This window comes from Corvus hawaiiensis, chromosome 3 (genome assembly GCF_020740725.1).
Source record: "Corvus hawaiiensis isolate bCorHaw1 chromosome 3, bCorHaw1.pri.cur, whole genome shotgun sequence".
Taxonomy (NCBI): Eukaryota; Metazoa; Chordata; class Aves; order Passeriformes; family Corvidae; genus Corvus; species Corvus hawaiiensis.
This window is the reverse complement of record NC_063215.1, coordinates 53,396,428-53,421,804: the sequence shown is the minus strand read 5'-3', so window position 1 is coordinate 53,421,804 and position 25,377 is coordinate 53,396,428. Positions and strand designations below refer to the sequence as shown.

Genomic DNA, 25,377 nt, shown 5'->3' with positions numbered 1-25,377 from the left:
TGCCAAAATAGAGGCAGATGCTTTTGAAATGATTTCATGTTGTTTTGTAGCTGATGCTTTAACAACAACTCCCCATGAATAACAGAAGTCCTGTAATGACAGCTTCAAAGATTCAATTCATAAAAAGTGTTATGAAGGTATATTGTATCTGCAGGCTTTTCATGGCATTCTACTCTTGTTCCAAGGCACCACATTAAGTATTGCTGTCATTCAATCAGGTTTTACAAAAGAAGCAGAATGGTGCATGGCTATTGAGTCACCACAAAAACTCTTAATTACACCAGGTTGATAGGCATAATTTCTTGAATGAGTACTTAAGTAATAATCTGGTGTGCAGGCTTGTTCCAGTTTTATCCTTAGCACCACATTCACTCTCTGAGTACTATGCTGTATTTCTGAGCTGCTGGTAATAAGTGACCATCCTATCAAATCTTGAACATATTGCAGATAGTGGATTCCCCACCCCAAATATATACATACATACATACTTACATACATGTTTGTTTGTGTGTTTCTATGTAAAAGTAGCCAGCTGAACTTAAATTTCTATTTTTAGAGAGAAAAGAGGAGAAGAAAAAGAGTGATGAAAAGAAGATTACGACTGAAACTAAGATGAAAGGTATGGTTTGGAAGCATTTCTTAGTGGCCTCATTCAGCTTTTACTCACACTCTGGCTCATTTCCCATTGTTTTCTGTTAGGTTAATCCTGTGCTTACAGCTGTATTGTCCTTAGTTGCTTAGTCACTATTTGCATGTTTCCACTTCTTCAGTATCTAATGTCTACTGTATTCGGTATCCAATATTTTCTAAACTCATTTTCTGACAAATTAAATGTCCTGTTTGGTGGCCTTCTATGGGCTTTTTAAATAATTTAATGGAGTCCATATATAACAGGACATAGTTATACTGCAATACACAAAACTCATGGAAGATATCACTCAATTCATGGTATATCAGTTTCTGAAGGTGGGGTAGATCTATTTATTTTATAGAATCACAATTGAAACTTACAGTGACCAAACTGCAAAGTCATCATATCCATCTAAATAATATTTTGATCATTCATTCCCAGAAAGCATCTAAAATCCACTGAGGTGTTGCTTCATGCAAAATATTTAAGTCATCCATTATTTTTTAATGATCTCATTGCTACTGGAACTTAAGTTAAAAGGTGCCACATTCATGCACTGATGATTCTTGCCCAACTTTTGATGAATTATTAAGGGTCCAAATCATCCATAGTTGATGCATACTGATTAATTTTCATTTTCAGCTGATTCCTCTGTGGCTAGTTGGGTGCAAGTGCTATAAGGAATAATCTGAACTCCTAAATAAGTCACATTTTTTTCAGTATGTGCCCACCAGGACTTGGTTGACTGCATATTTGAGTGTATGATTCAGAGTTCCAGCATATCAAATTACTCTCTTTAATTAAATCTTAGAAAAAACAGGAAAAAAGGAGAAATCTCATGAGAAGACAGCTGTCCCTGAAATTAAAAAAGCAGGTAAGAAATTGAACTCTGATTTTCTTTGCAGTGATATTTCACTATTTAGTGTAAGCACTTTCAAGTTTTAAGTATTAGAGATAAGGGTGCATGTAGTTCATTATTATTTAAGAATCCAAGTGGAGATATCGATAGATAGATACAGATGTATCACAGTATATTTATATCTAGATCTATATCTCGGAATTTTTTATATTATTATATTATATTATATTATATTATATTCATATCTGTATATTCATATCTGTGTATATCATACGTGTAATTTTCTGTTCTATGAACTTGGGACTTTTACATTAGAAGCACTGCTTTCACTCATACACTAAATCTATCAAGAGCATAACTAATTTCAAAGGCTATATGGCAAAGACTGAGTGGAGAGCATATATTTTTCCATTAATTATTTTACAAATACAGATCATTTTTAGTAATAAATAGAAACATCACCTTATCAAATCACTAAATGTGGGAGAAAATAGATGGTTTTCTTCCTGAATTTTTATTCATGCCCAGAAAAGGATTTTTTTTAAAAGTTAAAGTTAGGGAATATCCTAAACCTAATTGATAGTTCCATGCATAAAATTATAAATATTTCAATAAGATTAGAAATTAACAATTGGGTTTTATCTACACTAAAAATGTTGTAATTTTTCTTCCCCATTATTTCAAGTATATTTGCAAGTATGTTTAATGCAGAAATGCAAAAGTGTCTCCAGTAAGTAACACAGCCTGTCTCAATAAAATCAAGGAGAAACAAAATGCTCAGTCTAGTGGTTGGTCACCATCTGAATACCTAGAAACACTGATTCCAATTGATGCTTTATCTTTCACTTTCTATATAACCTTCTACAAGCCCTCAGGTACTCAGATTAACCTTTCTGTAGATTAGTGTAATGCCTAAAGCCACGGAGAAAGGTTCAAAACAGGATGTAAATATTCAGGGCTATATTTACTATGTCCTCAAGGCAAACCTTGTGCTCTGTTTTCTAATTATTTAAATCTGTTGAATGTTATCAAAAGCTGAAAGGATCTATATCCCATTGTTTACTAATATTGTGGGTTACAGATGCAAATTTCAGTAAGCAACTGGTTTCTTTGCCACTGAATCATATGTGGTCTGCATAAGCTTTCCTATTCAAGCATTTAAGGATGGGAAGAAAAATGGCAATTTATGTTTGCCAAAATATGCAAATACACAGATTACCTCGGACAACTATCCTGGTAGCCCCATATTTAAATATGTCTTTTGTAGTAGGGAGTTGTACACACTGGGGAAGGGATGGGGATGAAAGGAAATATTCTTTTCTAGTTAAGTTGCTTATTTTAATGTATAAACACAGATTTAAAAAGAACATAAGCTTACATTTCAAATATCTTTTGTAATTTTATTCTGGTTCTAAGCTTGTATTTCACTTGAGAATACAGAATTGTAAAAGATTACATTTTATGGCAGAGCTGCAGTATAAAGTTATTAATATGTTCATCTTCACAAGCAGTTGCTAAATCCAGTGAGTCATCCCACCAATGCTAGAAAGACACAAATTAGACACACCGAAATATCTGCACATTTCTGTCCCTTTTATTAGCTCTGTAAGTTACTGCATTTTTGGAGTTTACTAGCCTTTGTGTGAGAGGATGGTAAACCATAGTATATTCTAGCTACACATATTGCTGTTATTCCTCTTTCAGCTTGCTCTTTGAATGCATGTGCACTTTCTACCTTTGATTGGCAGCACCTATTGTTATCCCTGAAATAATTGCCATATTTGATCAACAGAATAGTAGTGCATAGCCCAGTTTTGAAATGAGGCACCTTGATGTCTGATAGTGTTTACATAATTTGAACAGACACAGAAAATCAACCTCTGAGCATTTGAATCAGCAGACTAGATAAGCATCCAAAAGAAAAGAACAGCTTCTAATTTTCTTACTTTTTCCCTTTAAAAGGCTAGGCAGAGGCCACTGCATTGAAAATAAACTCCTTGCCTGATTTTCAAACTCTTGCATTACCTCTGAATGTCTCTGATTTTGTCTCATTTTGCTTCCCCTGACCTTTGCAATCCATGAAGCTGGGGTGTTTTCAGGGCAAGCTGGCTTCTCACTGCCACCCACAACCATCCCCATACCACTGAGCAGCTCCTTCTGCTCCAAGGTCCTCCTGGCACCCAAGCCCCAGCTCTGGTCCACACCCTTGCATACTTTCTCCCAATAGACTCACCTCCAGCTGGAGGCCCATTAACCAGGCATTGCCCATAGAGGAATGGTGTTATGTACAGGCTGTCAGACTTGAGAGAGGAGGAGATGCTCTGTAAGCACTAAGCAGTACAAGCATCTCTAAAATAATGTTCTGAGAGAAGCACATCTCTATATTACTCTCCATCTTTTTTGCTCTAACAAGGAATGCTTGTAATTGCAAATACTGAATATATTTGCAGATTAATATTTCAGATTGGTCCTTTGGTCCAAGAGACAATTTTATCTCTACTGTTACCAGAATGGAGGATTTTTTATTGCTCTTCATTAAGTGCATCCCTGTGATATATCTGTTTATTTGCATGCCAGCTCACTCTTTCTCCAATTCTCTCTCCCTCCATTTTTCTCTCTCTCTCTCTCCCCTCCTCTCTTTCTGCTGCTGCAGAGGATCAAGACTCATCTAATATGAAATGTTCTCAGTCTTCAGTACAGAGCAAACTGAATGATTCTTAATTAGCTTTTAAAAGTGCATTGTAGATAAAACCACATTAATCCTGTGACCTTCAGCTTGTACAAAAGCATTGTGTTAATTGTCCTGAAAAATAGATAATTCCATTGTTACAAATTCAGAGGTCTATCTTAAACAAACATAATCATCAGACACAAGGGTCTGGTATAGGCAGACTTCAAAACCTTTTACAGCAATCTAGGCAGTGCTACTCTGGATAAAGAAGGAGCTGCATCTCCAAATCCCCATTAAGGGGCTTGCTACACCTCAGCAGATATAAGCCTTTGCCAGGCTCTCCCAAAGGTTGTCCTGGTGCTTGGGATGCATCAGCCCAGGGGGCTCCAGTCTGCAATCTGACTGAGAAAAGGGACCTTCTCTGTTAAATCTTTGGTGTCCAACCCTCCATGAAAATTAATACACAGAGATTGGTGCTTTCAGGCACTCATCATTTGCATGCAGATTTTTTTTCCTGATCATCCCTTTCCCAGAGTCTGGAGCTTCTCTGCTCCTTCTTGTATCAGCTTTCCTAGAAATGATATTCACACCAGACTTTGTCCTTGATTGTTGCAAACTCCTTTCTCACTTTGTTTTGGTTCTCAGAACAAATCACATAGGTAAAATGAGTTTATAAAGCAATAAAAATATCAGCCTGGATCATGACACTATTTCCTACCTGAAATTCTGTTTCAACTGTCATTATTGATCTTCCTGTTATTCCTGGATTTTTTTGATAACAAATCTTATAACTGCTTTAGAAAGGTAGTCAGTGTCTTTTTCTCCACTTTCCATACAGGGAAATTCAGGTAGAGACATGTAATCCAGGTCAGTTGTCCACATAGTTATCTTCTGCTTATACATATCTTCTGAAAGCTAAATATCTTCTGCTTATACATATCTTCTGAAAGCTAAACCAATGCTAGCTGGATTAAAGATCCCAAATTTTTGTACACTTTCACTATTTCCCTAGTGATAAACCAGAGACATCAGACAATGCAGCTGATGTCTAGGAAGAAAATAGTTCTGCTAAAATCATAAAGTCTTATCAGCTGGACCTGTGTTCAAGAATCCCTCAGTTCTGACCTCAGTGACAAATGTTTTAATACCACCACACTTAAGTACCTCCTTGAGCCGTTCTGGTGCGCAGATCTACTTGTCCCAGATCAGGAAGCACGATCCCTTCCATTCTGTCGTGTTGGTATAGGCATGTTCCCAACAGAGCGTACGGGCCCCTACAAAGGAGCATTGGGGCTGCTCCATAAATAAAGGAATTAGCTTGCAGTGCTTGCACATACCACTAAATGATATCCCTACACATTTGAATATCTTTTAAATACCTTCAGAGCTGGCGACTCAACCATTTCCCTGGGCAGCCAGCTCCAGGGTTTGACCCCCTTTTCAGTGAAGAAATTTTTCACAATATCCAATCGAAACCTCCCCTGGCACAGCTTGAGGCCATTCTCTCCTGTCCTATTATCTGATATCTGGGAGACCAACACTTGCCTCACTGCAATTTCCTTATTGGTACTTGCAGAGCGCAATAAGGTCTTCCCTGAGCCTCCTCTTCTCCAAGCTAAACAACCCCAGCTCCCTCAGCCACTCCTCGTTAGGTTTGTGCTCTAGACCCTTCACCAGCTCTGTCTCTCTTCTCTGGACACACTCCAGTACCTCAACGACTTCCTTGAAGTGAGGGGCCCAAAGCTGAACAGAGGTTTCAAGGTATGGCCTCAGCAATGCCGAGTACAGAGGGACAATCGTTTCCCTAGTCCCCTGGCCACACTGCTGGCTCATGTTCAGCTGGCTGTCAACCAATATCCCCACATGCTTTTCTGCCAGTCAGTTTTCCAGCCACTCTTCCAACAGCCTGTAGCACTGCATGGGGCTGTTTTGACCCAGGTGCAGGGCCTGGCACTCTGTGTTGTTAAACTTCATACAGTTGGCCTTCACCCATCAATCCAGCCTACCTAAATCCCTCTGCAGAACTTTCCTGCCCTCCAGCAGATCAACACTCCTGCCCAACTTGGTATTGTCCACAAATTGACTGAGGGGTACTTGATCCTTTCATCCAGATTGTTGATAAACATATTAATATGGCAACGATATATCTCTGATGCATGATACCGTGTCGTATGTTTCAGGCAGTGTTAGCAGGAGAGGGGAGTGGTGATGTCTCTCTTTAGATACCACAGTAAATCTTTGTCTCCTGAATAGGAAAAGTCTCTGGGGGCTTAAAGTTACAGACGCTGAGGTGCATTTTAATTATCTCACTGTAACAACCACGTGAAGTCGCTCTGCAGTCATGAAAAAAGCAAACTAAAAGTTAATCTTGGATATAAAAGTTTAAAACAGTACCTTAAGACCGCCACAGAACTGGGATAACCAGGTTTTTCTTGCTACTCCGTTACCCAGTGAGATCAAGACAGCAAGAAAATCTGTCTTTAATCATACCTTGGAGGAAGAATGTTAGTAGTAGGTAGAGCAGAGTGGAGGTGATCAGACAAGAGCGAACATGACTGACCAGCTCCCAGCAACTTTTTGCATGGGTTGACCACAGATATATTTTCTTTAAAGGACAGTCCTTGTAATTTGAAAACAAACCCACAATGATTTTACAGGAAATGAAGGGAAAAGACAAATTTATACACCAATAGTATATTTTTTGTTATTGTCCTCTATACAGGCAGGAAGAGAAATTCCTTCGATCATTTTTAAATTCCTGGTCTGAACAACAATTTAAAAATGCATTTAATTTTGTGACTTGGCGTCAGCGTCTACCTTTTCAGTCTTGATATTAAGCCTTCTATTACCATAAAAGAACCACTACTGACACCTGGTGGCAATTTATCTTTTTCTTTCAATCCATATGCCTGAGGGTTTTTTGTTGTTTGATTTCAAATGTACCTATTTAAAAAGAGTTTGCTGAAGTAATGATGAACCTACTACTTACCTCCCCATGCTGCTTATCCTATTGCTTTCATGTCTAAAATATGTTAGAATGTCATCTAAATGTGACACTATTCTCAGAATAATTTTGCAATGTAAATACTTTCAGTACTGACAGAGAAGTAAAAATTAAAATACACCTTATGACATAAGTTATAATCAGGAAAAAAACATTCTTGGCTAACCCACTGATCTAGAGAAGAAGATGCATACTGCACTGCCTGAAAAGCTTTGGGCTGATCTAACTGCAATGGATTGAATGTTTCATTGAGGATACAAATGTCGATCCTCATTTTTTTCTGATGAGCAAATGTGCTGTACTTGCACACATTTGTAGGAAGACACCTCTGTTGCCTCTCAAGAGCAGGGTTTGAAACTCCTCACTCTGCCCTGCCCACTGCCAGGAGTGTATTTCCAGCTGAGTGTCTGACAGCTTTAAGCAGCCCAGCTTGGACACTGTGGTGTGTCTCATGTTCCCTTATGTGAGAGACACCACACGACAGATGTCAGCAGACGGAAGGATGATGTGTGATGTGTGTTTTTGGAGGAGGCCACAGTGTAAGATCTGCAACAGCCAGTGAGATGCAGAGGCTGTCACAATTTAGGCTGCTTACAAGAAAAAATGGAATTGTGAATCCAGAACAAGAGAGCCTAAGGTATTTTGAAAGAGGTAAGTCACATACAGAAAATGAAACACGTTTATTCACAAATTTTCTTGTGGCTTATTAGACAAAGTGTGAGTAAAAGGTAAAAACTGAATCACTTAGGAACTGGAGTGCACATATAAGTGTTATGATGCATTTTGGATTGACAAGACCTGTTTTCAGAATGGCCGCTACAATAAGTAGAATGTAGGAGTTTTGAGTGGTAGAACCCCATCTGACTGGTCTTCTACCTTTTTTTTTTTAATGATGAAAAGCCATTATATTGAGTTGGCCCTGGACAGCTGCTAAACACCCACACAGCCACTCATTCATTCCTCCCTATCAACACAGCAGGGAGGAGAACAGCAAGAGCAAAAGTGAGAAAACTCATGGGTTGAGACAAAGCTTAAATAAAATAAAGAGGAGAAAAACGACTGATGTAATCGCTCACCATCCTGCCAAGCAGACAAATGCTCAGCCAGTTGAAGCAGAGGACACCCTTCCCTTGGTCTTCCTTACTCTCAATTTTTATTGCTAAGCATGGCATTATATGGTACGGAATACATATCTGGCTGATTTGGTTCAGCTGTCCCAGCTGTGTCCTCTCCCAACCTTTTTCCAGCAGCCAGTAGGGGTAGACAGAGTGGGAAAAAGAGAAAGCTCTAAAGCTGTGCAAGCACTGTTCAGCAATAGCCAAAACTCTGGTTTGTTGACAATGTCTGAGTAACAAATCCAAACCAGAGCATCATACAGGCTGCTATGAAGAAAACTACCTTCTCTGTCCCAGCCGAACCCAGAACAGGAACCTATAGGTCGTGTTTATTTGCAGATAGATCTAGAAAGATTAAGAGAAGAAACAAATGTAAAAATTAAGCAACGGAAATAATAAGCAATGAGTTGCTTTGTGATTCCTCATGCAGACGAATGTATAAGAGCAATAATTAAGGAAACACAGTGTGTTATGAGTTGAGAGCAGTTTTAGGAACAAACCATGTTAAAGCAGACACATAAAACAAAGGAGGAGCTTAAGGACCTTAGAACTGTGTGATCCTTCTCTAGGGTGTTTCTTACCAATATTCCTTTGGCAGCTTTCTCTGCTAGACTGTTCATCCACTTATACATTTCTGCAGAGGTTTGGCTTGTTGTGGGTTTGTACAACTCTTAGCAAAGTCCCTGGCTCTGATTTCATTTTAATTATGATTCCAATTGATAATATCATTATATGAATCAATGCCCATACACCAAAGCCTATAAAAACCACCTAGTTTTCCCTGATGGATGACTGCCGCTTCAGGTTTCATCTCCTCTAGTACAGGCCAATCCATTCCTAACTAATAATTTGCTCATGACCCTATTATGCATGTCGAGCCCATTTTGATTTTTCCTTTTCTACTGCTCTTCTCCTGGATCCTTTTCATAATTCATTTGCAGTTTCCTGGCATTTTTTCATTAGTAGATGCTTCTGCTTTCGCAAACTATGCATGTAGCCATCAGCACTGGTAGTGTTTACTAACCCACAGAAATGTTGGATTAGGATTTCTGCAGTTACCGGCAAGTGATGTAATTTACTCTTTTTTCTCTTACAAAAAAAGGGTCTAGGAGCATCTCTTGACTTTGATAACAATTTCCTGTTTGTGGGGTTTTGTACAACAAAATCACAGAAAGTGGAGATGGAAATGACCTACTAGGTCATCTAATCCTTCCTTCTGGCAATGCAGGATAATTCTTTACAGAATATCTTCGAGTGCTTTGACCAGTTTAGTTCTAAATGTCTGAAGTAACTAGGCCTCCATCAATTCTCACAGAAGATTATTCTACAGCCTCATAGATCTCACAGTTAAGAAGTATTTCATTCCAGTCTGCCTAAATTTTCCCTTGCTTAATTTTATCCCATTACTCAGATTTACGTTCTCTTGTGACACCCAAATATAGTCTTTCTAACCTCAGGGTTCAATTCCCTACTGCCTCATGTTATATTGCCACTTACATTTACATTTGGAAGGTAGCTTTAAAACTGACAAGGTGAATGGAAAATGGAGGTTGATACTTTTTCATACAGACATGAAATTATAAACCTTGTAACAGGGGACACTGACCAGGGCCACACATCATCTGTCTGTAAGGCACTGAAGAGACAGGAAGTTGCATGTCCAAACTGGAAAAAGAACCAAAAAAAGTCACTTAGGTTATTTACAAAGAAAGGATTTTTTTTTTTTTTTTTTTTTTTTTACATAGAAGAATAAAGTATTCTATTTATCTCTTCAGTAAGAGGTGGTTTTGTTATTGTGGATACTAAGTACCTTTGCAGAAAAAAAAAAAAAGATCTACAATAGCTCCCTTTAACATAGTAGGGACAGATAAACAAGAATGAATGACTGGGATCTGAAGCTAACCGAATCCAGACTGAAAATGAGGTACATGTTCTTAACACTAAGAGTGATAAACTACCACAGCACAGGGTGGATATTGCTTTCCCTGGTGTCTGCAGAAGATGATTGTTTACTTAATGAAAAATACACATCAGCTGAAAAGGTGCCCAGCTGAAATATAGGAGCCTCTGACAACAAAATGTCAAACTAGATAGCCTGATGGTGCATTCTAGCCTTGAGCATCATGTGATATAGCCTCAGAGAGATACATAATAAGCTAAAAGAGAATGTAGTGAAGAGTCAATGCAGGAATACAGCTGGAGACAACTGCCTTGCAGGTTCATTGCAAAAAGAGAAATTCCTTTCTGCATTACTTTTATAAGCCTTTTTAAGCTGGACACATGACTGGCAGTCATCCTCTAAGTATTTAGTCTTCCATGGAAAATAGAAAAGCCTGCTTTCCTAATTGACATTTCCAGAAATCCTCAAGACAGATATGGCTATTTAGTAAATATCAAATTGTATCTCCCCAAACAGATAAAAACAGAAGAAATAAAACAGGATCACAGTGAGGGAGAAGGCAAAAAAATCTGGCAGAGTAGAGATGCAAACACAGCAGAAAGGCAATTCCCATGGTCTCCATATGACTTGTTAAGGGAGTCTGCTCCTGAAAGACAACAAAAGGCAGTTCAGATATGTCCTACACTGAAACTTCAAAGTGCTCAGTGGACTTTGAATTCTACGCTCCGTCATCATCAGTGATTGACAACATGGTTTCAAAGCGTGCCTAAAGATGCAGCATGTCACCTGGTGGATATACAAACACGTCACAGAAGGCCAGGCACACAACTCCCACTGATTTTCTGTGAGAACTGAGCTCCGAAACACCTCCTCTGCTTTTGTTAGAAAGTACTGAGGCTGCAAAGTACCATGGTGTTTCTGTGCCATATTACCTATTGAAAGAGATTTTCAGCTTTTCACAAGCAAACACTTGTGCCATTCCAGGACATGGTTAGGTTTCAGTGTTCAAGGGCTAGAAAATAGATGAAATGCAAAGAGAGAAAGAGTTAAAAATAAGTTTTTCCTGCTCTCCCCTTTTCTGTTCTTCACCTTAGAATAAGAACTGACTCAGCCTAAGAATGACTCTCCATTGCAATTGATGTGGTGGCTCTGAAGTGGAATCCTCATCTCCTCTTTCCTTTATTATGAATCGGCTTTAGAAGAAACTGCATCTCCTTTCCCATCCTTGTCCACTGTCATGTGAAAAAGGGAGATTTTCTTAAACACTTAATGTTTGATTAGTCTGTTGGTGCCCCAGGAAAACTGAGATCCTTGTGTCCAATCAGTCTGTCAGTGTCCCATTATGGGGACCCTTTACTGAACATTTTGCCAGATCAGAGGGTGCTTTGACTGACTTTTTCAGGGTCACACGCCAAACAGAGAGACCCCCACCCGGATATGCACATTATTACCTCTGCCAGTGACAGCTAGCACCCATTAAGGACTCACATTAACAGTTCACAGAATAACACTCTATTAATAAAATTGTGACAGGTTCAAGGTTCAAGGATTTCCAGTGATAGTGTCTGACTGCAAAAATGTATTCAAAGCAATATACTAAAGAGATAATCATTCAGCATACATTGAGTACAGCTCTTACCCAATAGGCATCCCTACGGGGGAGAAGAGAGGTTCAGCCCATCGACTGATCCCAGAAGTTATGATGGTCTTCCCTAACTTCTTCCAATTCTTAATTTACTTTTGTCCTATTTATTTACTTTCAGGTGGAGCTCAAGTGAGTTTAGTCATACATCTTACTCAGTGAGGGGTGGTGGTACCTTGGTGGTGGGTATCCCAGTATAGCATCTGAGATAATCTTGGGATTGGGACATGCATCTGTCTGAAGAAAGTGATTTTACCACAGTGGCTGACACAACGGAAGGTCCTCTTCCTTTATCACTCTTGGTTTTCAGCTCTTGTGTGGCTTATCAACCAAGTTCCCTCCTCTGCAAGGGTTTGATAGAATCTGGCTGCAGTGTCTCCACTCCACTCCACCATCTGTTTAGTCCCCCTCAGACTGTATTGTGTGGGGGAGGTCGGGTATGTTGACCACCTTCCATCCGGGGAGTTGCAATAGTATTTTCCCCTGTCATTTCCATACTGGGAATCTTTTTATTTACTTCCCATGCCTCCCTCCATGTGTTGTACAAAGAAATCTCTAGCACAGAAGAAGGTGATATTCACTGTCTGCAGCACCTGCCCTGTCCATGAAATGATAGTAGCAGACTAAAGACCATCTTTCAGCGGCCCTTTTGCTGACTATTGGGGCTTGAATGCTTTCAAGTCAATGCTGATTATTGTTCAGTCCAGATCTGGTGTTTTGTGTTTGTTCTTTTCCATCTTGGACTGCACAAAGTAGGGAGAGATATGAGAGAGGCAAATGGTGAATGATGCTGGTAAGATCTTGTTGGTAAAGAATTAGTAATGCCAACCCTTTAACAAATACAGATAAAAGGGAGGAGGCTGGGGTTTGCACTACCACTTACTTTTTGATGAGTTGGCAAGAGAACCTTCCTCGAGTGAAACATAGGAGTAATTTTGTGTCTGACAGACAACATCTTCTGACACTGTATTGTCAATCTAATAAAGAACTTTTGGGGGAGATGTGATACTAGAAATAATCAAGCTTGAAGGTGATAAATAATCTAAAGTCCACACAGGCAACTAAACAAACAGTTTGCCTTTGGACTTTCAGATATGTAGAAAGAACTACCTGCGCTGTGCAAGCAGCTGGGTGGCATAGTTTTAATTAAAGAATCTAATTTATTTCTTCAACCCTCTTTATGCTGGTCTGGGGATTAATGTAATGTTTATTTTTCCAGTCACACCCAGAAATAACAGGATTAGAATATGCCTATGCCTCAAACAATGCAAAATTAATCTCTTTAATGAAGGAAAACTGTTCTATGCCCTCAAAATAAGATGTGTATCTGAGTCAGCAGGTCTGATATTTGGGATAATTATTCTATATTAAATGTCCATGCACAGATACATCCAGCAGGTTGAAATGACATAGCTATGCAGTGCTAATTTCTGCTGTTGCTAAATAGACAAGTTCTTGGCTTGACTCACAGTTAAAGTCAGGAGGACTCTTCAGAGTCTGAGATCAGGATGATTGTCTTTCTTTTCTTTTGCTTTACACTTAAAAAGAAAAAGTATTTTTTCTCTTGACTTTCAAATGAAGCTTTAAAAGCTTTTACTAAGTTTTGATGAGCACATATTAGATAAAGACATGCATGTCACTGAATTAGAAGTATACTTCAGTCTCTTGTGTGTCTTTCCCCTAGAAAGGTTCATAGATCAGAGGTATTTCTGACTTAAAATATAATCCTTTACACTTCACTTTTAGTTATGATTGTTTAACCTTTCAGTAAATGTTTCCAATGGCCTTGTGTGTTCTCCTGATCTGTTTTTCAAGAAGCAGAGATAATTTTGGGGTTTGCTACATGTAACTCTGAGAGACTAAGTCAGATAAAATATTATTGAATGATTAGGAAAATAGAATAGGCAAATGTTCTTTAATGGAAGAGCCATACACAACTGCAGTTATAAAAGCATTGATTTTTATCTTGATTGCAGTATGTTCTGCATGAAGTTGCTTTGTCATAGATTCTGCCTCACTTACAGGAGTGTAATTAGTGTGTCACTTATAAAGATGAATAGATGGACACTCCATTACTTAAGATCTCCCTTCTCACAGAGTGAGAATGTTGACTGCATCTGTGTTCAGAAATATGAAAATATCTTCTTCCTAGTGATAATGTCTATAGATACCATCTGTACATCTATCTATCTATCTATCTATCTATCTATCTATCCAACAGATAGAAAGAAATGCAAATATGTTGAAAAGTACAAAAAATGATATCACAAGGATGCATAGCTTACATGCACTTAACAAAGCCTATTCTAACCCAAAATTCTCTTCTGAATAATTCAAGAAGTATCGGTGCTGAGATTTATTAAGAAAAGTTTAGAGTGTATCCCCAAGGTGTTTCAAAGAAAGATAAAAAATGCTGAAGAAAATTTTCATCTCTCATAATATTTACACTAATTCAAATGACAGAAAACTCCAGGAAAATACTTGATTTCTAAGTTTTAGGGACTAATGTTTTTACTCACATTTGCTACATAAAATACCATTACCTTTTCCCTAAATGACATCAGTTTCTGTAATTAGCTGCACTTACAGTTTCCTGTGTGTGGATGACTGTAATCTCATATCAGGCTCCTGAGATTTGCTTTTTTAAACCATACCTGATGAACACAGAAGGTAATATAGGAGCATAGAACCTTTTAGGCTGTAAAAGACCTTTAAGCTTATTGAGTCCAAGCTTAAACCCATCGCTGCCAAGTCCACCACTAAACCATGTCTCCAAGTGACATACATACACTTTAAATACCTCCAGGGATGATGACTTAACCATTTCCCTGGGCAGCCTCTTCCAATGCTTGAGCACCCTTTCTGCAAAGAAATTTTCCCTAATATCCAATATAAACATCCTCTGGCACAACTTGAGGCCATTTCCTCTTGTCCTACTGCTTGTTACCTGGGAGAAGAGGCCAATCCCCATCTCACTACTACTTCCTTTCAGGTAGTTGTAGAGAGAGTCATAAGTTCTCCCTAGAGCCTCCTTTTCTCAAGGTTAAACAACCCCAACTCCCTCAGCTGCTCCTCATAGGGCTTGTGGGTCAGTCCCATCACCCACTCCATTGCCCTTCTTTGGACTCACTCCAGTCCCTCAATGATTTCTTAGAAGCAAGGGGCCCAAAACTGGTGAGACAATTTGAGGTGCAGCCTCACCAGTGCCGAGTACAGGGAGATGGTCACTGCCCTAGTCTCTCTGGCCACAGGATTTCTGATACAAACCAGGATACTGTTCATGCGTGAGCATGTATTTAACATTAATAAGTTTCTGCCTGCTCTGCAGTAGGAGAGACTGAATCCATTCCAGCAATTACAAAGTAGAAAGGAGAAATCACCAATTAGTGGAACCATGAACCACTATTACACTTGAAATAGGCCATTCCCCAAGAATAGGCTTTTTCTTACTGTAATTGAATCACTTGTCTGCTCACATCCTTCCTCTACTTGCTTTAGTTTTTGCCCTATTGAGTGAACCTTTTTAATGATCTTGGGAAATCTGTTTGAGGTAACATTTAGTATTTCATCCATGTCCATTGCCAAAACACTTTCTGGAAAGCTCTGGGAGCTTTAGGTTGCTATCTGCTTCTGATGCTCTGGTGATCAGGGTTTGCAGGCACTCACTGGCTGCACAGAATAATGGTGCTGCTTTGCAAATGGTGATAGACCTGATGGTTCAAGGAGACGCTTACTGCAGAGGGGAAGCACCTGCAAGGGTTGGTGATCAGAAGGGACTTGGAGACATCAAAGAAATTTATAAACTATCAAAAAGCCTGCTACTGGAAGTGGACAGGAAATAGAGACAATGGTGAGGTGAGAAGGCACCCTTCACAGAGAATGGATGAAAAGGTTTGCATGTTTTACCTGCTTCACTGGAATATGATCTGTCTAAATTTAAGAGTACTATCACCAATTTTCTATTGTAATCAACAAGAGAGAAATGTTAGTTACCTAACTCTTTTTTCATTGCCCTACCTTATACAAACGCCTTTACATGCCACATCGGCTATCAGTACATTTTAAAAGTTCTATATTATAGTTCAGTCTCATGGTGCTTGAAGAAATTTGGTTTTAAGATCCAGAAGCTCTGCATCTACCCATTTTACCCAGTTATAATAACATCATCTGCAGTTTCCCTTCATTTTGCATGGGGAAATCTCTACAGGCAAAACATATAAATGCAAAACCTGCAGTCTGGGATTCAAGGCTTACTGGCCTCTGCCAATAAATTTCCCTGTTACTCCCATTATTCTCAAAGCAAGATAGTTAAACTCTGGTCAGGGAGTTGTCATGAAATGGGTCAGGAACAGCTGTGAAGCGGTAGTGGCACTGCACCTTACTTTCCCTTGTGCACAACTTCAGCCTCGTTGGTGCAGTGAGATGCCTTTCTCATGCTCACCAAGAAATGTTGTTTCGGAAAGGCAAGAAGAGTTTTTGTCAGTAGTTGTCACAAAGCATATGACAATACCATGCTCAGTGATTAAGACAGGGAACAAAATCAAGTGTTGGTCCAAACACAGAACTTTGCATGTGGGAGAAATATTTCTAAACAGCTCTTTTATGCTGTCAAATTTTAGTGGCTTGGGCATGTTAAAAATTTAATTAATTAGTATGAGCAGTGTTGACAGAGGCTTCCTGGATTTTAAGTCCACTAAGAAGAAGAAATATTATTTCTTTATTTCTATATTGTATGGAATTTTAAAAATCTTTATTGTAAAATGGAAACATTACAACAGAATGGGTAGATATTCTGATAAAACGCCCCTATATGTAGGTACCTGCTGTTTCAGAAGTGACCGAAATCAAAATAAAAACATACTCCCAAAAGCTTTTATATGTAGTAAGGTAAAAATTACTTCAATAATGCCATGTAATAAGTGAAAAATTATCAAAAATAATATAAATTAAAAAGCAACTGAGTAAGACATTCTTAAAAACATGTCAGGGTTGAACACTTCTCAGAATTGTTGGAATATTGGTTGAAATTAATACTGTGTTGCAGAAAATAGTTTTAAGATCTCCAAGTAAATGAAAAAAAAGAAATGTTAAACCACAGTATATTTTAATAGGAAGTTTGAAAATCCTTGTGTAGTTACTATATGCTCAACAGCAGTTCGTTTTGAAAAATCCTCAGCTCTCTGGAGTGTGTTCCTCTTTTACCACTGTAAATCACATTAGCTGCAAATCGTGCCACTTAATAAATTGTTTCAAAGTTCTGGTATGTCTGCTAGCTTGGGAGCAGACTGTAGTGAGACTGGTCTCTAGGCGACTTTAATTGTGTTTTCTATTCACATGATGGAAGTTCTCAGCCATCAGATGCCACCTGCTACCATTTTTATTTCCAGTCAGCCCTTGTTCAGGGCAGCAAAGGGAACCTTACCTGTCATACTTGTAAGGTGCAGTGTCGTGAAAGCTCTCCTATTGCATTGTACTTGCAAAGCCGGCGCCAAGCTCCCAAAGCATGCACTCGACTGATTGTGCTTTGGTCGGTAATAACAGCCAGGAGTTTTTGGTTTTAGTTCTGAAAAACCAACACAGTTCTGACTTCAAAGCACTGGAAAATATTATTTGTATTTTCTACACAGTTCTTTCTGATTCTTGAAGTTTCTGTTCATTTTTCTGCCCTCTTCTCTTTCTATTCTCCCACTTTTTATCACAAGATGAATTGAATAGCTATGCCAAAATAAACAGTGAGAACCAAGAAATGAGGCAAGCTTTCTGTGAGTCTCATTAGGAACATTCTGCTTGGAGAATGGTCACGTTGTGTGAGGCATTTTCATCACACAACCTATTTTCTGTGGGTATGTGTAGACCATTAGCCAATCAGAGGGGTTTGATTACATCCATTCTAGTATGTGATCATCAGGTAAAACCAGAGAAAGTAGAAAGTGTTAGCTGAGGTTTCGGGTGAGAATTCCTCCTTTAGTAACTGCTTAACATTTTAGTTTTTTCTTTAGTTTTTGATTCAGTGAATCATATCTTCCAGAGGCCTCTAGTAATCCTCCAGGATCCTGGTACTTAGTCCAGATCAGCCGTAGAGGAATCTGTCGGGTTACACCATGTTTGATTAGGATATTAGCTACTATTCAAGTTGGACACTGTGGTTGCCCACTGATGTTGAAATTAGTTTCTGTTTTCAAATCTGATATTGCCATCATGTTCTTTGGTAAGCTTCCAGATAGAAAGGTTAAGATATGACATATACAATAATGTTTCTAATAATAAGAGGGGGTTTAGCTAGGTATTTTAACATGCTGCATAATTATCCAAGCTATTAATATACTATTTCTGAAATATTAATTGATCTGAATTATACTTTAAAAATTTTTAATACCTTCATGTATGTTTGAGAGAGAGATTTCTGGGAAAAAAGGCACAGAGAAGCCTTTCAAGAGAGTACAATTTGAAATCCATTTTTTTCACAGAACTTCCTTTTAGTTATCAAAATTGTAGGTTGGATGGAGCTGCTGAAGATCTCCTGTTCTGAAATGTACAATGTGCACTGTATTATAAATCCATTGTTACAAAGGTGTAAAAGTTTTGTGAACACCAGATCTGGAATTCACTTCAGAACATTGTTTGAAATATTCCATTTTGGAAGTTTGTTTAAACTCAAACAACCAAACTCTGTACCAGAGCACTGGGGCATCCTTGTCTAATAGCTTATTACCAACCTCCTAGGGACTCACTGCCATGAAAGGCACTATATAAGCTTAGAGGGATTTTTTTTTTCTTGCCCCGTGTGTAGTTCAGATGTCATTTGTAGTTACTGTGTACTGGTAGTTTACTTCAAAAGAATGCTGATGGAGGCCTGAGGAAAAGATCAAGCTATGTGCTAAAAAGAGGCAAAAAATAAAATACTGTTCTACTATATTTCTTTGCTATTCTACTGAGATACAGCTGTGCTGGCTGCCAAATGCCCATTCCTAGTTTGAATTCAAAATTGATCATTCTAGCCTGTAGAGATAAGAACAAAGTCAGATCATATTTGTTTAAATATTTGGTGGTTTTTACTAAAATAATTTTTTAAGTATTACTGTACTTTAGTCTTTCACAAGAGTCAATAAAAGAAAAACCTGTTCATTCACCTGAGGAGAGCTTGTACAAACATGTTTACCTTTTGAGAATATAGACCAGAATACAATTGTCTTCAAATACCTCTGGAGAATAACTGTTAAAAAGAAAAGGGTGCTTCACAGTGCTCCACAAATGATGAATTATTTCATCAGCTTAGCCTTTTAAAGTGTGTTACAGGTTTTTTCAAGAAAAGGTGATGGATAGGGTTGTCAGAAGTACCCAAATCTTTGAATTGCACAGTATTTGGGTGGTTTACAGGAGCCCTTTAAGAAGACCTAGATATCAAACATGTCTTAAAAACTTTCTGAAGAAATTTTTTTTGGAAATTCCTCTTCTTAACTAACATACCCACAAAGAAACAACAGTGCATATTGCTGTTGTATTTAAGAAAAAGACATAATGAATATTAAAACCTGACTTCATATAGGCTATGTTCACAAACACACTCCCATAGTTTAAAAGTGAAACCTTAGACCTGTGCAAAGCAAAAAAGAATGAGACAAATTTCCCATTGTCTCAAATTGCACTAACATAATTAACTGGCCAATTCATTTTTGGTGTTGTTTTCCTTTGAGTTGATAAGTTATGTGTTAATTGTGCCTTACAGCAGGTAACCATATTTGGGGACTTCAGAAGTCCTGATCAGTTTTCCCTCCTTCTGTAAGATCTACTAGTTGTTCATTTCTTTGCAACTAGGTAATTTATTTCATTGAAATGTGTAGATGTAAATGCTGCATATTTTCAAAGGTACTTCTATGGTTCAAGGTCCTACACAACCTCCTCTGGACAGTTTTCTGTAAATCACTCCAGCCCAGCTGGATAAATATGGCTTTAGAAATCCAATGCGAGACACCTTGGCTTTAAAGAATATCCTAAAGCTATTTATTTTCATATTAATATGTGCTATTGGAATAAATTATTAGTATATTTTCTGCACTTTAAAAACAACAAAAAAAATACAGAAAAATCCCCCAAATTATAAGATTTTCTTACTGGAAATATTGTCCAGCTATTTACTATATGTTATATATTTCAGATGATGGGAAAACACATTGATTCTTTCAAAATAAATTATGGGTTTAAAATACATGAAAGTATGTTGCCCTAATAAATGGCAACTTATATAAAAAAGGAAATAAAGAACTTGGGGTCTTTATTTAGATCCAGTCGGTTATTGTAAATGATGCTGTCAATTTATTTTTTTTTATAACCTCCAGCAATAGGAGATTATTGTGATAAATGATTCATATCGCTGCAATGTATACCTTTAAAAATTTCCATATCTGGCAACTAATAGGCACTTCTTGAAGGCTTCAATAGGCTCCTTAGCCAGATAACATGGCTGCAAGCTGCTTCATGATTAATTTCATCTAAATGTGGTAATTATCATACTTTGAAGTAATGCCTGCAGAACATGCTTTCACAGAGAGTTAGTGGAAGCAGAGGATTAACCCAGAAATACTTCAGTTCAGAGCAGCATATCACCCAAGTAGAAATATATTTTCTTCCGAATTTTTCAAGATTTTTTTATTAGACTACTTGGCAGTCATTTGCATTACCTTATATCAGCTTCTCCACAGCAATTTAGAAAGCAACAGAAACAGAAGCACCTTTGTATTATAAGCAGTAATGGCATAGTCTTGGGTTTGCAAGCAACTTAATTTGACAGCTTCTGCCCTGAAGTATTTCTTGTATCAGCGTTTAAGAGCACAATTCATTTATCATTCATATATGTTGTGGACATAAGCCTTATCCTGCCTGTATTACAGGCACATTATAGCTTATTAGGGAGGATGTTAATTTCCTCATAACCATCCGGGGGAGTACCTTCTACCACTACTCTATGCATCCATTTGCTCCTGTCTCACAGGATCCCCATGAATATTTTCTTGGTTGTACAGGTGAGACTAATGAAAAAGCCATATGAGGCACCAAATATGTTTCTAAAAATGGGTGATTTTTGTACCCAGTTAAAAGCCCTGAGGTAGAACAGCACCAAGAATTATAACGGAGACAGGAGCCATCCCTGAGTATTTCTGCACACTTATATCACCTTAGTAAAGATTCCAGATCTCTCAGCCATCAGAAAAAAAAGTCCTACAAAAAAGTTGCAAAAAATCTCACCTTAAGTGAAGGTGAGAGTGAACAGCCTAGTTAAGCCTTCCTGGTAGATTGCTTGGCCATGCTGCATGTTGATACAGCTAAGTCATTTCAATTTTATTCAAGTCAACCAGGGACAGATTTTGCCTATATGGACCATATGTAGGACTGAGTTTTTCCAGGTTCAAAAGGTGTTAGGTGGAAAATTGACCAAACTAGGCCTGTATGATTGTCAATAATTGCAGGAAGAGGGTGGCTTTCATTACGTCCCCGTACTTAGGCTGCTGGCACATCCTCCCTTGTGTTTCTGCAGCCTGACAATGTGCACATGGTGAGCAACCATAGCTCAGCTATTACATATAAGCCATGGTAACTCAATCACACGCCAAACCTCATCTATTACCAGACCAAAATTAAACAAGAGTGTTCAGGGTCACACAGGCTTTCCTGTGTTTACACTTAGGGTTAAATTAGTTCCACTGTACCATGAAACAAACAGAAGTGAAATGAATCTGTATCATTCCAATGCACTTTACAGCAAATAAGCTGTTTCATCTCTAAAGCACATGCTGAAATTTTCTGTCTACCTTTATCCTTCCTATTTTTTTATACGTGTGTTTGGGTTTTTTTCTCTTACAGATAAAAAAGAAGCTGCCGTGTCCAAAGAACTCAAAAGTAAGAAACTACTATCTCTTTAATATGCCATACAGTTTCAAAAAGTGCATTTCATTAATCCAAAAATAATAGTTATTGAGTTGTTGAAAATACAAAGAAGAGAGTAGCTACACCGTTTATAATTGAAAAATGACATGTTTAGACTTCAGCTGCCTCCTACTTTCTAAATCCATTCTTATCCTACTTCTAATTGCACACTCCTCTTTGTGACTGACAGTTTTTCCTTCTCCTCTTTCCTATCACTGTCTTCAAAAACAAAGGTTTCATAGGGGAGGAAATGTCAAATTGAGGTCTCAGCTGAATGTGATCTCAGTGGCAGTAATTTTCATAAAAAGGTTGGGAAGACTCAGAGTTCAACATGCTGAGAAACCCCAAATTTATCTTCACAAATGCAAAACAAGGGCTCTGCCTGTCTAGGTACCTCTGATTCCAACAGAGACACTTCTGGGGCTGAAGAGAGTTGGGAGTTTTGCTCTTCTGAAAATATAGCCAAAAAATGCTCTGAGAACATAGCATGGTTAAAAAGGGACACCTACATCTTCCTTTTCTACAAATTTACAAGTGTCAATGCCTCAACACAGTAAGGACAGTAAGACAGTTTCTTTGATAAGACTTCATCTGCTCAACATTCTGTTCTGAAAGTACAGTATACAGGAAAAATTAGGAAAAATATGGGGCCTTGAAATCTGATTCAGATTCACAATTAAAGAGTGCACTTCCTCCCATCTCCCTGTACGAACTTTCATGACTTGTATGACAGAACAATCTTCTGCCATCCTCAGTTTTGCACCAATTTATTAAAAGATTTATTTTGGCAATGAAAAAAACCTTATACATTGGGTTCTTATGCAAATTTTGCAGAAATATCTAACAAATTTTTTCATAGACTTACTCTACAAATAATATCCTGCTAGTGATATAAGTGTCCGTTTTCAAGTATGTCTTAAAGGACCTATTAATTTGGACACCTAATTCCTCAGAGCAACCTTCCAGTGCCTAAAGTGGTCCTACAGGAGAGCTGGAGAGGTATTTCTCACAAGGGTATGCAATGACAGGACAAGGGATAATGGCTTTAAATTGAAAGTAGGTTTAGATTGGATATTAGGAAGAAATTCTTTACTGTGAGGGTGGTGAGGCACTGGAACAGGTTGCCCAGACAACTGTGGATGTCCCATCCCTGGAAGTGTTCAAGACCAGGCTGGATGGAACTTTAAGCAACTTTAAGTCTCATGGAAGTTTTCCCTGCCTGGCAGGGAGGTTGGAAAGAGATGACCTTTAAGGCCCCCTTCGACAAAAACCATTCTATGATTCCTTTCATGGGAGAATTCCCCAGCAGCTGTCACAGTAAAACTTCCCAGCTCCACCACATGAGAGTAATCTGCAGAGTGAAATCTGCAGAGTGAAAGTAGTTCATGTTAAGGTGCAGAATCATTAGCACTTAAATAATTTGTGTATTACAAACTGAAAACAGTATTCTTGCAAAAGGCAGCTTAAACTTTGGGCACTTTTGTTTCAATGCTACTGAAAAGTTATACAAAAATTACAGAAATTACAGAAATTTTTAGTCAAACATATCCTTAATTTTATTTTTTCTCAAAATTATTGTAGTTGCTCAGAAATTAAATATTTAAAATCAAAATCTTTGTAGAACAAAAAGAATTCTAACAGTTCATTTTCACAGATGTTATGAAAAAAAAGTAAAAAAAAGTTTCACTGTCAAGCATGCTCTAGCTGAGAGCTCAGAAGGGGATAAATGAAAGAGTCCTGCAATTTTGTATTAAGTCCATTTGACACTTCTGGAACACGCATGTTGGATCTCTTACTTCTGCAAAAACAGGCAAAAAAGTAATACTAAGTAAATACTTCTTCAAGGTCTTCTACAAATTTCCCTGAAGGAGGGGCGAGCACCCCAAATAATTACAATTCTACGATAATAAGTCAGGATATAATTATCTGCTGTGGGCTTTTAAATGGATGGAAATAAAGCAATCCCACACATGCAAACTATATTTTGTTTCCATTCTGTTTCACAAGACAAACTGATGCATCTTTTATGAACTTCTCAAAAGACTGGAGGGGAAGGATTCAAAATTACATTCCTGATTTAGCCATGTTCATTTTCATTGTAATAATACAGTGACAGATGTGAAGGATTAACTAACATTTTTTGGCATTCTGTAATTCAGCTTGTGCTTAAAATGATTAGTTATTCCCTCTCAAGATATGGAATGTGAATTTTAATTTAAAGGGCCTTCTAGTTGATAGAAAAAATTCTTTATGACCATTGGTGGAGTTTAGCTTATGGATATTTGTTAAATTATTGTGATTTAAGTACAGTCTGTTTTGGTAGTTCCTGCGGATAAAAGAGATTAAGTAAATACTAGTAAAGAGTAAATAAATCTAGTAGGCTACTTAGGTTCTTCTATTTGTGTCTGAGATTTCCCGAATTCACTTGGGGATGCACATACCATTCATCATTTGGACCTTCATTCTGCAAGGACAGCTTCTACTAACAAACAGAGTATAATGCAAGTGCTTCATGAAAAGACCAAGAACAGACCTACAGTTAATGGCCTAAGAGGGAGTGTTTCTCCTCTAGGAGAATACAGCATTTGCTCTTTTGGTTGCAGGATCAAACATGAAGATGTTCTCCTCATGGTCCTCCATTCTTCAGGATGGAGAGAGATTCCTGGTATAGCCACATCTGTGGATGCACTTTGCAAAAGCAGCCCAATTTCACCTTTTCTAACCAGGGCCAGTTTCAGATTAGGGGAAAGGATGCCATTCTGAATTGCTGAGGGATCCCCTGAAGTACCACTAGCAAATTTGCCAGCCTGAATCCTCAACACCTAACAGAAGCTGGTTCAGGACTTGCTTCTCCCATAGCTGCAAGATCAAATGTAAAGGCGCCCAGCACACAACTGCTGCCTGAGGGGCAAGGCCATGCTGGAAGCCCTGCATGCCTCCTTTCCTCTGCTTTGCCAACAGATACTGAATTACTAAGCAGAAAAAGCTGAAAGAAGTGATTCAGTGCCAAACAACCATAGTTTACTAGCCCTTCAGCTGGTTATTCTCTTGTTGCCTTTGAGTTTATTGAAGACAACTCAGCTCTTCTCCCTTTGGGCAGTCTCTTTAACTCTTCAGTTAAAAAAATTGTTACAGGCTTCTTCACTGGAAGCCTTTTCTCAGATTTCTGTGGGGTTTTTAAGATATAATGCTTTGTAATGAATGGTTTAATTTTTTTTTTTTTTTAAGAGCCAGCGAAAGCTCCTGCAGCCAATCCAGCCATCAAAAAAGCAGCAGCACCAGGTAAAGGAGAAAAATGTTTGCATGCAGTATATTTCTTGTTCTTTTGAACCAGTTTATTGCATCATAGCACCATCTGCTGGATTGCACAAAAGCCAGTGGTTTATGTTAGTTGTCGGGGTGGTTTTTTGTCTGTTTTGCTCTAAATCATTGTGATAATTCGTATGTGAAATATTTGCTAAGAAAAAAGTATTTAGCACTGAATTCTAACGTTATGTTTCCTTCTTGTCCTCTCATGGCATCTATGAGGTGCCATATTGGGCCATTCTGCGGAGCTTGAGGTCAAAAAAATTAATCTGAATGCAAAGACTGATGTTAAAAGCAATATATACAGAAATTAATTTCCATGTGAAGT

At 38.1% G+C, this 25,377-nt stretch overlaps 1 protein-coding gene across 1 annotated transcript in view; it reads left to right on the top strand.

Moving 5' to 3' along the window:
* TRDN (triadin) overlaps positions 1-25,377 on the top strand; it is a 155,163-nt gene that overhangs the window by 105,972 nt on the left and 23,814 nt on the right. The window contains exons 15-18 of the mRNA XM_048295999.1: positions 557-619; positions 1,443-1,505; positions 21,681-21,716; positions 24,972-25,025. Coding sequence (XP_048151956.1) covers positions 557-619; positions 1,443-1,505; positions 21,681-21,716; positions 24,972-25,025 — 216 coding nt within the window. The remainder of the gene's footprint in view (positions 1-556; positions 620-1,442; positions 1,506-21,680; positions 21,717-24,971; positions 25,026-25,377) is intronic.